This window comes from Cyprinodon variegatus, unplaced genomic scaffold, assembly GCF_000732505.1.
Source record: "Cyprinodon variegatus isolate N-32 unplaced genomic scaffold, C_variegatus-1.0 Scaffold40, whole genome shotgun sequence".
Lineage (NCBI taxonomy): Eukaryota > Metazoa > Chordata > Actinopteri > Cyprinodontiformes > Cyprinodontidae > Cyprinodon > Cyprinodon variegatus.
In genome coordinates this window covers 1,816,192-1,830,657 of record NW_015150493.1, presented here as the reverse complement: position 1 = coordinate 1,830,657, position 14,466 = coordinate 1,816,192, and the positions used below count along the sequence as shown (strand labels likewise).

The following is a 14,466-nucleotide window of genomic DNA, read 5'->3' as shown; positions in this document are numbered from 1 at the left end:
CTATCTATCTATCTATCTATCTATCTATCATCACAACAATGGCAATCGATTATTCTGGGCTTTCGATAAACAAGTGCTATGTTTGATGACCGTCGGGATTTTTTTTAAAATAAAATTATGAAGAAAAGGCATGATAAATATGGGTGAGAAAGGAATAATACCGTCATGTAATTGCTATTAAACGTTATTCATAACAATTGTTACGCTATTTTGTATTTATCAATTGTGGCTATGTGACTTTCAATTTCTAATTTCTGAAATTACGAGGAGCACACGAAAGCAGCACTACCAAAGCGGTCAAAGGCCAGGGACACACTACGCTCTTTTTATTTTTGTTAGTTTTATATTCTACGATGGATTCCCAACCTCCACCAAAACCATGGGAAAGACGTATTCCAGGAGCTATCGGCGCACCTTTAAATTATAGGTAAAACGCATTTATTCAGTTTATGTTGGCGGGGTTTGCTGCTAGCAAAACGTTTGCTAATGTTGTTAGCTAGTGGATGCTACATTTGTTTCAGAAGCTGAAGCTGCTAACCAAACATACTTGAGTTTGCCGAACAGTTGATATTTAAGTTTTATCTATGCTAAATTTGTCAAATGTATATTTGTTCCTCTGAATTGTTAAACTGTGGTTGATCAATTTAAGCTAAGGCCTCGGTGCCTGCGGCCTGTTGTTTACATTACATTTCAAGCATGTCTGGATAAATTACCATCTAAATACGAATCAATTTGTTGCTTTGGCCTTCTAAAGAGTCAAAAATCATTTTAAGTAAGATCAGATCCAGCTCTTTTCAGCTGTCATTGCGGCAAATTCTTGGCTTTAGATATAGTCCTGGAAAAATATCAGAAATACACAATATATTCCACACCATTATTATTTATTTAACATAATAATGATAGAAAATAATTCATAATTCCATTATGTGCAGTCCAGTCTTTAAAATTAACCAGATGTCTTCATGTACAGGATAAAAATAGATTAGCTCACCAGTGCTTTCAAAGAAATGTTGAGGTCTGAGGTTTTCATCTTAAAACTTACAGTTTTTAAACAGTTTTTAAGTTTTGAATGGACTTAAATCTTTCCCATAGTGATTTACAGCAGCAGTGTCTTTACTGCTGCAGAAGACTGCTTTAAAAGCTGTTAGACATTTAATTCAATTCAGATTATTTCTATACTGCCAATTCCCAACACATGTTATCTCAGGGAACCTTATAGTATTGTTTACTCACATGCTACCTTTGCATTTTGTTAAAGAGATAGTGAGATGTGTTTTGTTTTTTGTTTACTTTTGAGGTTCAGTTATTTTACAAAATGTCTGATTTTTTTTTTTCCTCTATTTGACACCTTAGTACCCAAAGTGGATACACTTTGTTCTCATAATGATCACAACAAATGTTCCTTATATTAAGCAGATCTTTGAACCCTTTCCTTTTGGAGCTACCTTGTGTCACTATAAAACCCTCTATTGGCTTCTCTTCCAACTAAACAGATCTACAGACTTCAGACCAGCAGCTGGGGGCCTTTCCACACCAGCAGGCCCACCTGTTCTAACCAGAATGGCTCCTCCAGTGCCTCCCCGCCCCATGCAGCAGTCATATCGTCCTTCCTACAGCTCTTTTACCTCCTCCTACAGTCCCTATGGGAGCTCCCTCTATGGTGGCTACAGTCCTTACAGCTATGGCGGCAGCTATGGCATGGGAGGGTACAGCCGCTTCCCACACACAGAGGACGTCCCTCCCAGCCGCTTTGTACAGCAGGCGGAGGAAAGCAGCCGCGGTGCCTTCCAGTCCATTGAAAGCATCGTCCAGGCCTTTACCTCGGTCAGCATGATGCTGGACGCCACCTTTTCAGCAGTGTACAACAGCTTCCGCGCTGTGCTGGATGTAGCCAACCACCTAACAAGGCTGCGTGCTCACTTCACAAGGGTTCTGTCAGCCTTCGCTCTGGTGCGAACGCTGCGCTACCTCTACAGACGCTTGCTGAGACTGCTGGGTAGAAGGTCAGATACTGATGTTGAAGACCTGTGGGCTGACAGCACAACGGATGCCCTGGCTACAGCTGCATCCAGGGGTTATGGAGCAGGGGCTGAGGATCAGAGTGTAAAGTCCTGGCCAATCTTCCTTTTCTTTGCTGTAGTTCTTGGTGGACCCTATCTCATCTGGAAGCTGCTAAGCTCCACTGCAGGCTCTGAAGAAAGTGGTAAGGCTAATGTCTGGCTGTTTAGAACCTGTTTTTGTGCAGCAGTGACTGCTTTGCTAGTTGAAGCCTGGATTATAATATGAGAGTTGGATACAGTAACATATCCGATTTAGTTCCACATATGAAAGTCAGAGATTCAGATTAGTTGGGAGGTGAAAAGATCTAAATTGGGTTGTTCAGACTAAGTTGTTGGATATATGTTGCATAGGGGCAAAAAAAAAAAAATTAGATTTGTGTTGCATTTACCTGAACTGAGAACATGGGCTAAGACATCAAAACACACACGTCCTAAAGTTCCCAGTTACTTCTTCACTTTGTTTATGCTTTGCATGTAAATCATGTGACAACTACAAACATCCATAAAAGGATTTATGTCAGAGACCAGCTTACATTAGTCTCTAATTGTGAGGTGGAAGTTTTAATAATAGACTTTTTATTAAAAAAAAAGAAAAATACCAAATTCAGTTAGAAAAAAATGTTTTCTTTTGTTCTTTTTAAGTCCAGTTTTTCACCTTAAACCTTAGAAGCAACCCTTTCAGTAAGTAACTATGTATATGTATTGTGTGTATGAATAGCAACACCAGCAAGCAGGCAGACACTTTTCCTTTTTGGTGAAGCGAGCTGTTGGGAAGTTCTCTGAGGTGTTTGCAAGAGACGAGCAGAATGTCAGGCGAACCAAAGAGAAAATTCACCACGTTCAGTGCGAATGCACCTTAAGTGTCTTTCTGGCAGAAAGTCTCTATTGCATCAGGCTTGTTTTGGTTGCCTTATACTTTACTCATCTGGATTAATTAGATTCCCTAAGTTAAAAGTACAATAAAGTGATCATAAAAGTACTTTTTTAAAGTTACTCAAGTTAATATAACTATGTTTTGACATAGGTCTTACATTTCTGAATGAAATTTAAGACATATGTCTTAAATTTTTGACTTAAATATCACATATTTGAGTTGGTTGCACCTGCAGGAACCCTTATTTTATCTCCATCAATAGTCATGTTATCCAAAGTTCGTTCAGATGGTCTGCATTACAATTTTTAAGCCATTAGTTTGCCAATTTTTTAATTTAGGCTGTCAAAATAGAGTCTGAATACAATTTTTATTTTTCATTAATTAAATAAAGCTTGAAAAACATCTGTTTCATTCCCACATTTTCTTCTACATTCACTTCTTTTTGTGGTATGTCACATAAAAGTCTAGTAAAATAGACAGAAGTTTGTAGTTTGAATGTAAAAATAAATGGGAAAAATGTCAAGTGTTTTAAAAAAAATAAATGTAGTTAATTGAAATATTCCTTCTGTATTTAGCCACTAACTGGGCCAGTGGGGAGGACGACCATGTTGTGGCCAGAGCAGAATACGATTTTACGGCTTCTTCAGAGGAGGAAGTTTCGTTGCGGGCTGGAGACATGCTTAATCTGGCCCCTAAAGGTGACATGTCATTAGCATCTTCTAGAAGAATCTGACATATTAGGTTAAAATGTACAGTTGGGCTGGAGTTTTCAAATATTAATTGTATTTAACATCCCGAGTGTCAGACTAAAATCCTTATATATCATTCCCCATAGAGCAACAACCCCGGGTGCGAGGATGGCTGCTGGCCAGCCTAGACGGTGAGACCACTGGACTCGTCCCCGCAAACTACGTCAAGATCCTTGGAAAAAGGAGAGGCCGTAAGCACGCAGAGATGGAGAGGCTCACTCAGGTTGAGCAAGGGAGCGTGCAGACATCCCAGACAGCCTCACAGTCTGTTGCAGCCAGAGACTTCAGCTCTGACCTCGCCACAGCCTCTGCAGAGCAGCTCCTGGAGTCTGCATACAGAGAAACTCCTGCTTCCTTTGATCTGAGCACGTCGAGCTCCGACATGCCATCTACCACTGTGGTGAACGTGCCCGAAAAGACTGACCTCTGAAGGCTATGTCTTCATGTGTAGGGATTTATAATTAACAATGAATAGCTCAGTCTGTGCTTGTTTGCAATCTGTAACTCTTGAAGTTAACTAAAATTCAAACGATAGCAGTTGTATTCACAAAGAATCTCATCATAAACGCCTTATTAGTTCTTAATTTAAAATATCAAAATCTGAATTCAGGTTTTCTAATGGAAAACTTTTAAATAAAAGTATTAGGATATCTTTACATTTTCTCATTCAGAGGTTGCACAATAAATGCTTGAGCAAGTTTCTTTTGCAAGGTCATGAAAGAATCTGGTATGTTATCAGTTTTTAGGAGAATGAGTTTGATAATGTGATTATGTTATCTTGTGAAGCTTGGGCTCTCTGTTGATGGCCGCCTGGTCTTCTGTGTTGGCTTCTGTCTGGAACAAATATGATTCAGAGTTGGAGAAGTGCAATCTGCCTAATTTCTTCACTTTATCAGTCTCAGAGTAATTTTGTAAATATTTAATATTAATATTTTGGAAATAAATATTTTCAAAGCTTTTTTATTGTGCAGTTGCTACCGTCACTGGCGATATTAAACACAATGGAGCTGATTTTTCCATCTCCAAGACCATGGATACTGCATGTGAGCGATTGATGTGCCCGTCTATTCTACATATCTAGTGTCCAGGTATTGCCATATGCTACTAGTAGTTGCACTGACCCTGTTCAAATGCAAAGTCTTCAGTGCAGTGCCTTTACTGCACCTATTAATTGTATCGACACTTAAACAGCTGACTGTTTAAGATTTTTTTTTTCAAAGGGTAATCCAAACAATGGTTTTCTTATAATTCCTCTTGTCCTCCTTTGGATTTTTTTTTTTAATTCATAAGGCCACATTTTTAAAATCCAGTCAAAATTTAATATATTTCATAATGACTTTCTTTTGTTTTTCAAAGCTGTAAGCGGAATACGTTCTAAACATGCTCTCAAACCCAAGCTTTCTACTTTCTTTCAGCTTTTATTTTTTATTCTTCTTTGTATTAATATACTTTTTTTAATTGCATACGTTTTGCACATGAACTTTATTTTTTATGCCGTTTTATTTGGAACTGGACCAAATGCTGCTGTGAATTTTTTTTTTTTTTTCCGAAACAATTGACGACACCTGGTTTACGACTGTCGTCTCATAGCAACAGGACGCTCAAGGTGCTGCAGTGCGGCAACTGGGATGGCTTTATTAACTACAGCTTTTCACGTATATCAGAGGTTTTCTAGCTGGCGTTTGTTTTATTGTTAAACTAAATGGTTCGTGGGTTCTAGTTTAATGCGTAAACAAGACAATGACGCGGACGCCTTCGTTTATGATTGGCACTCATGCTAACTAATCCAGGTTTTGCTGCCTTTCTGGACTGTCGGAAATCGTTTGCTTTGGAGAGGTAGTTTCATTTTTTATCTAATTTTTACGGAAAATATGTGGACGTTTTTGTCTGTGCCCTTCTAAGTAAATAAGTTGTATATATATGGATGCCTTAACTTGGAAAGGCATAAACTGCGTAAGAGTGACTTTCGGAAGTTAAATTTCCGACGGTTACCTGAAGGAAGCAAATAGTGCCATCCCGCAAAGTTAGCTCCTCTGGTAGTTAGCCGTTGGACCGCAGCATCAGCACCATTTTCACGAATGGCGGACAAGATTCATCCGCGGTTTTGACTCTGCTACGACGGTAAGGGCTATTCACTACATCAATACGCTCGTTTTTTTGTTTCATCTCAGAAATAACTATGTATTTGATTTAACCTGAAAGCATCTGATGTTACAGTTACCAAGAGACTCGGCCTGCGGTAGCATCACCTCCCTCTGCGCCGTCATTTTTTATATTTATGTTTATATTGCATCATGAGCAGCCTATATGTGCTGAGACAACTTTCTACTTTGGAAATGATCGATATATTTTAATTGTTTTTCTGAAATATAAAGAAAAAGAAAAAGGGCAATACAAATAATTGTAAAACGTTCTCTGTCAACCTATTTTTTAACCTTCATTTATAGAGCACTTTTCAAATCTAAAGGGTTGTGAAGGTATTTCAATCTCATAAAAATATAGAAACCTGGTCGATAATGAAATAAATAAGTATGTTAGAATAAACTGGCTAAGGGAAAAGAACAGCAAAAAGCTATGATTAAAGAAAAAATAGCTTGATTTAAACCCATTAGCTTGAATTTTAAAAAGTACTTAAATCTTTCAAGGTATCACAAATCCTTATAGTAAAAAAAGGGTAGTTATAGAGTTTGGGAGCAACAGCAATCTTCTTAGGTCATGGTGGATATGGCAGGCCGTTTTGACATTTATTAGAAGCTGTTCTCTCTATTGTTCTATTTGTTGATCTCTAAAATAAGTTTCTTCCTAGTCAAAAAGACATTCCTACTACACAGAAATGTATATATAGATATCCTAAAATAAATTTTTGCTAGCAAAAATTACATTTCAGGCTGCCAAGAATATAATAGTAATAGTAAGAATAAACTTTCAAATACCTAGAAATCTTTACAAATTTTAAGTGACCCTTTTGACATTTATTAGCTTGACTGAATATATATTCACGATGTCTCAAATTTATTTCTTCCTAGTCAAAATGAGCATTTCAGATATCTAAAATGTAATTCTTACTTGTACAAATGACATCACTTTTCCCATTCATGTGTATTGGGCTTTTACTTCCAGATATCTGAAATAACATTCTTCCTATCTAAAATGAATTCTGACGAGGATTGATTCTAATTTCAGTTCTCCATAATAGAGTTACTGCTGGTCATAATTACTATTTCAGATAGCGAAAAATAAATGTAACATTACAGATCTCCAGAAATTCAATTCTTGACATCTAAAACATATTTCTACTAGTAGAAATATAATTACAGATATCAACTATTGATATATGACTAGTTAAATTTGAATTGCTGATATCTACATCTTAATAATGCCTATCCAAAATACAGTTTTAGAAACTTAAAAACATATTTTGACTAACATTCAAAAAAGAAATGGGGTGCCGTTTTAACATAAAATATGCAGGCTGACTAGTCACATTTCTATTATAGATAGCACTAAAGCATTCTAACTAGTCACAATTATAATACTCCTAGTCAGAATTGTATTTTAGATATCCCTAATTACATTTCTACCCATAGAAATTAAATTTTAAGTACTCTGGAATCAAATTTGTAGTAGTAAGAACTACATTTCAGATATCTACAAATCTTTACTTATTTTAACATATATTTGTTTGTATTTCAGATATCTTTAAATATATTCCTTCTATCTGAAATCAACATTTGAGATATCTGAAATGTAATTCTATCTAGGACAAATTACGTCACTTTTTCCATTCATGTGTATTGGGCTATTACTTTCAGATATCCAAAATGACATTACTCCTATCGGGAATAAAAATTCTGGATGTCTAAAAATGCATTTGAATTCTCTGTAATCCAATTGTTACTGGTCATAATTATAGTTCAGTAACCTCATAAATAGTCCTAAGTTTAGGACTATGATGTCACTTTTCCCCATTCATGTGTATTGGGCATTAGTTTAGGACTATTTATGGTAGTTATTTGTAGTTTAATTATTATTTTAATCTTTTTTTTTTGTTTCATTTGCTGTTGTAAGTCAGCCTGGTTGAACTGTGGGGCCATAAAGGAGCTGTTAATAGGACCAGCATGCACTGGAGTGGGCCCCTTTTTTTTCTCTCTCCAGAGCAACAGGGTCCTCCGCAGCAGGAGACAAGCAAAAATTCAAATTTGTTTATTGTCTGCCAAACTAGAGGAATAAACTGTCAAAAGCAAAAGGGAACTAAGTTAGCTTAAAGTGTTTCTGCTCTAGTTACTGCACAATATAGAAAAAACTTTAACTCACTTTTCAACTAAATTTATGTCTATGTTTAACAGACCCTGACTTTAGAATTAAACTGTATGATTCATTATAGAATAGCATAAAAAAGAAAATAAAAAATATCAGATTCAACTCTGACAGCTTAAAGTGCATCTTTAATTAAGCAGGTTCTTATGAATCCAACCAAATGCTTTTCTTGCAGAAATCTCAAAACTGGATCAGTGGCTTTGTTTGTGTTAACTGAATATCTTTTTTGTTGTTGACTGTGTGTCCGTAAAGAGATGAGCCGCTTCTGTTCGGACAACAATAATTTCCCCTACGACAACAATGTCCTGGTGTTGGATATGGTATTGGGGTCTCTGTGGGGAGTGCCTCAGCCCATAAACTGGGATAATGTGGCCAAACTGGTGCCAGGCTTCACTCCTAATGAGGTAACCACAGTGCTGGGTATCTATGAATGCTTCCATCAGCCATTTTCTCTTCAGTTAATCCATTATGCCCATCTTTTTCTGCACGGCTTAGCAACTCTGGGTACAATAATTGCTTATGAGAACAAATCACCAGCTTTGATTTGGTTTTCACAGTGCGCCCGCCGATATGAGGAGCTGAAGACCACGGCTGGGTTTCCCCATGTGGATTATCAATGTAATGACCTGATGGGGGGAAGCGTCTCACCATCTGAGAGCCTGTGCACCCTGCTGGAGGCTGAAGATCTGGTCAAGAGAGAAGGAAGCAATCAGAGCTGCGGTAAAGTTACAGGTTGGTTAGTACTATAATGTGCTCAGACATTTAAGATGATATTCAAATTGAATAATAGGATGTAATCATGATGAATAAAATCAACCAGAATCTTTACAGGGTATTAAATATGTCTTCTTGTTCATATTAAGAATGTAGTGCTCTTTCCATTACATGTAAGACTGTTTTGAATATGTTAAAAAGTCCACACATAGTAAAGCTCTCAGCTTCATCCAAGAAGATCTCACCAAGCATCTTACACTGGAAAAACGTTCTAGAAATAGGTAAAAAATATCTTAAATTTAGTGTATTTACGCCTAATTTGAGTAGGTAAATCAGAAGTTTGCCAATGGAATTAGTGTTTTTACTCTTAAAATAAGATAATTAGATAATATGCACTTGAAATAAGACAATGCAATTTGTGTTTCTTTATTTTAATTGTAAATTTTCTTGTTCCATTAGCAAAATTTCTCCTTTACCTCCTTAATCCAAGAACAAATTCACTTATTTTAAGAAAAAATTACTTATCTAGATTTCGATTTTTTTTCCCAGTGTATTGTTTTCCTGGCAAAAAACAAAACAAAAAACATTCATGTTGAATGTAGTTTAAAATAGAGATCACAATGCTTTCTTCTGGACACTGGAGAATGATATTTTAACGAGTAGAAGGACGCACAACTCCAAATTGCAGCTAGGCTCACAAGGTCTTATTGTGAGCCTAAAATAAGTTTTACCATCTTTTTTTTTTTCAGGGTGCATCTTAAATACAATAAATACCTGTAAGATCTAAACATTATTAATGATGAATAAAAAAAAAGAAGAAAAAAAGCTCAAACTAATTAACCGTATGATTATTAAAGCAGTGACTGTATTGTGTGGTATACTCAATTTGCTGTAGTCCCTAATAAAAAAAACTCCCAACTTTGTAACTTTGCATGCATGAGTCATTCTATGCTAATGGTTCACCCATAGCTTCACAGTAAAATTAGCAATGTTAATGTAACACTTAAATATTCAATTTCAACACTGAGCCAGGATACATATGGTCCTGCCCAATGCAGTGTAAAATTTTACTCTAGTGATTGACTTTATTGATTTTACAGTGGAGCAATTTACTCGTTACATCAGCTCAAATTGTCAAAGGAGAAGAAGGGGAATGTGAGTCGATATTAGTTATAGAGTAAAATAAGAATTACTCTGACAATTGTTAACACTTGTAAAAAAAATAACACTATGTGAAGTAAAATTAACTCTGCAATTCTGACACTGCGATCAGTGTAAGTTTTACACTGTACCGGGCAGGATCATATGTAACCTGGCTCAGTGCTGAAATAGATTCTTTGGAGTTGGAGACTGATGAACCACTAAAAAACGCTATATATAACCTTGTTATTATGATTATCTTGGTTAGATGTTAAATTAAGCACTCCTCTTCGTTGACCTCTAGTGTCCATAAAATACATTGACATTTGTGGTTTGAACATGACAAAATGTGAAGATGTTACGGGTGGAAGGAGACTGTACTTCTGTTCTGGGTTTAGGTTCTTTTAACTTTTTTTTTCTCCTAATGTCTGAAGGGTCTAAGTCAGTCCCCTCTGGAAGGAGTAGCAGTTTGGAGGCGACAGAGAAGCAAGTTTCCATTGAAGCCGATGACAAACCTCAAAAGCCACGGGAGTGAGTAGTCCTTTTAAAAAGTGCTTGACCTGAAGAAGATACATCACCTCACATAAAAACGTAGGCATTTCTTTTTTTAAATAATAAACTTTTTTTTTTTTATCCCCAGTCTTAATATGGTGATCCATGTGTGTGACGAGACCAAGAACCTGAAGCAGGATTTCACCTGTCCCAGAGATCTTCTGGTCAAAGAGATGCGTTACTTTGCAGAGTATTTGTCTGTGGACCAACAGAGGTGGGAAGAGTTGGACATCTCAGTTCACTGCGACGTGCAGATCTTCGACTGGCTCATGAAGTACGTCAGAAGGAACTCTGTCGGAGAGGGGAACAAAGACAAACCCCGTCTGGGTAAATCTGTTAAAATAAAATCACCTCTAGAGCTCACATGATTAAACCTGGTAAAGCCTGAGCTGTCCACCTGCTTGTGTAAACCGTGGATGGCGCTCGGTTTACGGCTCACTAAATGTGATGTGTGTATGGTGGGTCCTTGGCTGCCTGTTCTGTGTTGTTTGCTTGGTTGGTTGGACATGTGGTGTTTGTCGGTTTCAGAGCCCAGCAATGTGATCTCAATCCTGATCTCCTCCGAGTTCTTGAAGATGGATACGTTAGTAAGTGTTGTGGTGTGTGAAGAGAAGTGGGTGATGTGTTCATGCCTTTTGATTTTTCAGATAAAACAAAAAGCAAACCTAAAACCTTTATTTCTAACTCATTGATTTTAAGCTTTTGGCTGATTTTTGGTCATTTCCTGAAAAAAGGAGGCCTGTACACAGAACTGTGCTTATTGTTGCATGGATATGGTTTTATCAGGACTTTATTTTTAACTAGAGTCGTTTATCATTCTGTTTGTTTTACCCTCCACATTGATTTGTACACCAGCAATAATGTGTAAGAAAAATACATAACATAATTTCACACTAGAATGAAAACTTTAATTTGCACTTTTATTTTTATAAAAACAACAAAAAGCACCTTAGGTAGTAATTCTCTTTTATACAATAATGGATGGCATAATTATTGTCATCACAAGTAATTTTTAGGAAATCAACACTTTCTTGGAACCTTTAATTAGTAATTCATGATTATATTAAAGCTGACAGTTGTTCAGCAACAAAATAGATGTGACATCTGATCTGTCATATTTTTGGTTCCCTGACATAGAATTAAATCTGCAGGGGTGATTGTGGCCTTGCCTTTAATCTGCTGGTCCAAGCCCCCCTGTCAGGTTCCAAAGCACAGAGGAGGCTGTTTCATTTTTTCACAGTGCAGTTCCTTTCAAGAGCACTAAAGCTGGAAGTTAAGGGTCTTTCTTTTTTCAGACCTTATTTCTCTTCCTAAGTTATTTCTATTTTTATTTTATTTAAAGGTATAGTGGAGGATGTTCTTTTTCCAGGTGGATCATCAAAATAAGCGGTCCTCCTACTTGTCAATCATTCTGGTGATATGTTTACGTAATGCCGTCCTACGTGCTCGTCCCCATTTTCACTTGGCGGTGGTGAGTCTGAGAGTGGAAAAATTGCGAATCTTCTTTTGGAAAGTAAGGTTGCATGAGCGATGCAAACAGCAACTTTTAAACAGAGCGTGCATGAGGAGAAATGGGTGTAAATGCTGTTGCACGTTAAACAGGCGTTCACTCTCGGGAGCGGGTACAGGGCTGTACATTTGTAGTGGAGAGGGCGGGTCTTTTCAACAATTCACAAAAAAATCCTCTACTATACCTTAAATGTTATGTTTTAGGATATACCTATATTTGTTTGAAAGGGAAAAGGCATTTTAGGTTAAAAACCAAACTCTAATGAGATAAGAAAAACAAACTTGGACTGGTTCTAAATTAAAAAATGTCCTTTTTGCTGCTTCAGCAGAATCAGAGAATCTCTGACTTTTTCAAACAGAATAAAATTATTTGCTTAAATTAGATTTTTATTTTTTTTATTTTAGTGATATTATGCTATGATTAATTTATTATGAAGGCATTTTGCAGATATTTACTGTAGGTGCTGGTCAGTGAGGGGGTTGGAGTATTTTGGTTTATAAAAACAGCCAGAATAGAAGCTGTGGTGAAACTTTGTTTAGGAAGTTATTCTTTGGTGGATTTAGTGATATTTATCAACCAGCAGGAAGTCCTGCAGGCACGTGAACATCTTTGTCCATGTTCAGGTAGAAGAGTGCATCCAGTATTGCCACAAACACATGAGCGCCATTGTTGCGACTCCATGCAACATGAACTGCATCAACAGCAACTTGGCCACACGGATCGCTGAGCTCTTCAACCACAATGAGGCCGACGACATCAGGGACAAAAAAGATAAATTCAAAAGGTTAGAGGTTTGAAGCTTGTTGGTCTAAAGCGGTGATTCTAAAAGTTGCTGTCATGATCTTCATTATGTCCTGTAAAGAAATTGAACTAATTGTAAATGATAATGATGAAGACATTTATGTGTTTGAATATATAAAAGCATTACTTGGTAATGGGCAAAATACAATACGGAGCTGTTTTAGTACCATCATGCCTCATAGATTTCTTTTTTTAAACGTTTGTATTCCAACCGGTAGTGTGGGTTACGAGTCCATTCTGGTTCTGTCTTGTGGCTCTCGAGCTGAAAAGTTTGTTAACCTCTGGTCTGCTTTAGAACGATATCTGGCTAATTTAAGAAAAGCTAAATTAAGACTGAGGTTTTTTGTTAATTTACTGAACCTGCTTTCCTCACCTTTCCACCTTAAAGTAAACTGTTTCAGAAGAAAATTGAGCAGCTTCTCGATCCAAAGCACCATAACAAAGATTCACCAGGAAACGCCTCGACACTCTACAGGTCATTATGAACTCTACTTTTCCGATTTGATCTTTTCTTCTTTTTTTGGAAACTAACTGAAGATGCTTTTTTTGTTTGTTTTCTCTCCATAATGAAGGTGTTGTCTGTGCCTCAAGCTTCTGACCAAAGAGACAGAGAGGAAGATTTCCTGCGTTCCAAGGAAAATTAACGTGGACATTTGCGGACAGATTATCTATACTCACCAGAGGTACTACGGCAAGAACTTTACCGTATAAGTTTACCCGGCCACATTCATGCGCTTCCTTATTCACTCCTCCAAATTAATGATAAATGCTGGGATTTTGTTTTAAAAATGCAAAGTATGTCACCCCAGAGCCGCATTTCCATCCACATTTAATATCTGATCTTGCTTCAACCGAAAGGCGTACCCAGACTAGAAGGTCACACAGATATAGCGAGCAGAATAATCCCAGTGATAATAGTTTTGAGACGTTGTGGTCGGATCTCTTTCTTCAACGTCTTCATCAGATAAGAAGGTGGACGAGGCCGGCAGAAATGAGCCATAAATATCTGAAACAAACACTCTTGATAAACAAAATTATTGACTTTATCTTGTGATCCGGTGGCACAAATTGAATGCCAGATCATTATTTTAGACTAGAAAGACGAGGCAAACTCCTTTTTTATATTTTGTAGTAATTCTTCTACTTAAAAGTAGTGGGGGGTTTTTTCCAATAGCTTTAGGTCATGTGACCAACTGACACAAAACTAATGGCAAATTATTATACTACACTTGACAGATGATGCAGATTTATATTTATCCAATTTAAACAAAATTACTGTTCACTTTTAAAATGGAGAAAGCCATAAATTATTTGTATTTGCAATTATTATAAAATGGAATTGCAGTGTCAAAAGTAAACACATTTGTTACTTTGGTAGAAGTATAGATACTGCAGTTTGAAAACACTCTGGTAAAAGTTGAAGTATCAACTTGACCTCTTTACTCAAGAAAAAGGGAAAAAGTATGTGCTCCAAAAACTACTTAAAGCATAAAAGTATAAAGTAACCTTAAAAAAAAAACAGCCAGATGCCACTATATGAATTGAAAGCTCAATTTTTCGACTATTTTGAAAAATTCTTTCAGAATCAGAATCAGAAATACTTTAATAATCCCAGAGGGAAATTACTTTTGTTACACGATCCAGTTACAGTTTTATATAATATATACACACATCCAACTATACAATATAATAAAGATAAAAAATAAGAACAAAAAGAGATCAAATATATACACATATAGCTCTTCTGTA

At 36.6% G+C, this 14,466-nt stretch overlaps 2 protein-coding genes across 2 annotated transcripts in view; both read left to right on the top strand.

The window, feature by feature from the left end:
- The first annotated feature begins 266 nt into the window (after window positions 1-266).
- On the top strand, window positions 267-4,613 carry pex13 (peroxisomal biogenesis factor 13). The gene is made up of 4 exons (XM_015369957.1): window positions 267-427; window positions 1,494-2,203; window positions 3,510-3,632; window positions 3,770-4,613. The coding sequence occupies exons 1-4, from the start codon at window positions 354-356 to the stop codon at window positions 4,111-4,113; spliced, it is 1,251 nt and encodes a 416-aa protein (XP_015225443.1). The 5' UTR covers window positions 267-353; the 3' UTR covers window positions 4,114-4,613.
- Window positions 4,614-5,300: 687 nt separating this feature from the next.
- Window positions 5,301-14,466, top strand: part of kiaa1841 (KIAA1841 ortholog) — an 18,653-nt gene continuing 9,487 nt past the window's right edge. The window contains exons 1-9 of the mRNA XM_015369949.1: window positions 5,301-5,804; window positions 8,253-8,404; window positions 8,558-8,732; window positions 10,289-10,385; window positions 10,495-10,733; window positions 10,935-10,993; window positions 12,540-12,700; window positions 13,106-13,192; window positions 13,290-13,400. Of these exons, the coding sequence (XP_015225435.1) occupies window positions 8,255-8,404; window positions 8,558-8,732; window positions 10,289-10,385; window positions 10,495-10,733; window positions 10,935-10,993; window positions 12,540-12,700; window positions 13,106-13,192; window positions 13,290-13,400 (1,079 nt within the window). The 5' untranslated portion in view covers window positions 5,301-5,804; window positions 8,253-8,254. The remainder of the gene's footprint in view (window positions 5,805-8,252; window positions 8,405-8,557; window positions 8,733-10,288; window positions 10,386-10,494; window positions 10,734-10,934; window positions 10,994-12,539; window positions 12,701-13,105; window positions 13,193-13,289; window positions 13,401-14,466) is intronic.

Excerpts from the sequence above, each read along its gene's own strand:
- pex13 (XM_015369957.1), top strand. The coding sequence starts at position 354 with ATGGATTCCCAACCTCCACCAAAACCATGGGAAAGACGTATTCCAGGA. Across the intron at positions 2,204-3,509 it reads TGCAGGCTCTGAAGAAAGTG|CCACTAACTGGGCCAGTGGG; the intron begins GTAAGGCTAATG and ends TTCTGTATTTAG. Across the intron at positions 3,633-3,769 it reads GCTTAATCTGGCCCCTAAAG|AGCAACAACCCCGGGTGCGA; the intron begins GTGACATGTCAT and ends CATTCCCCATAG.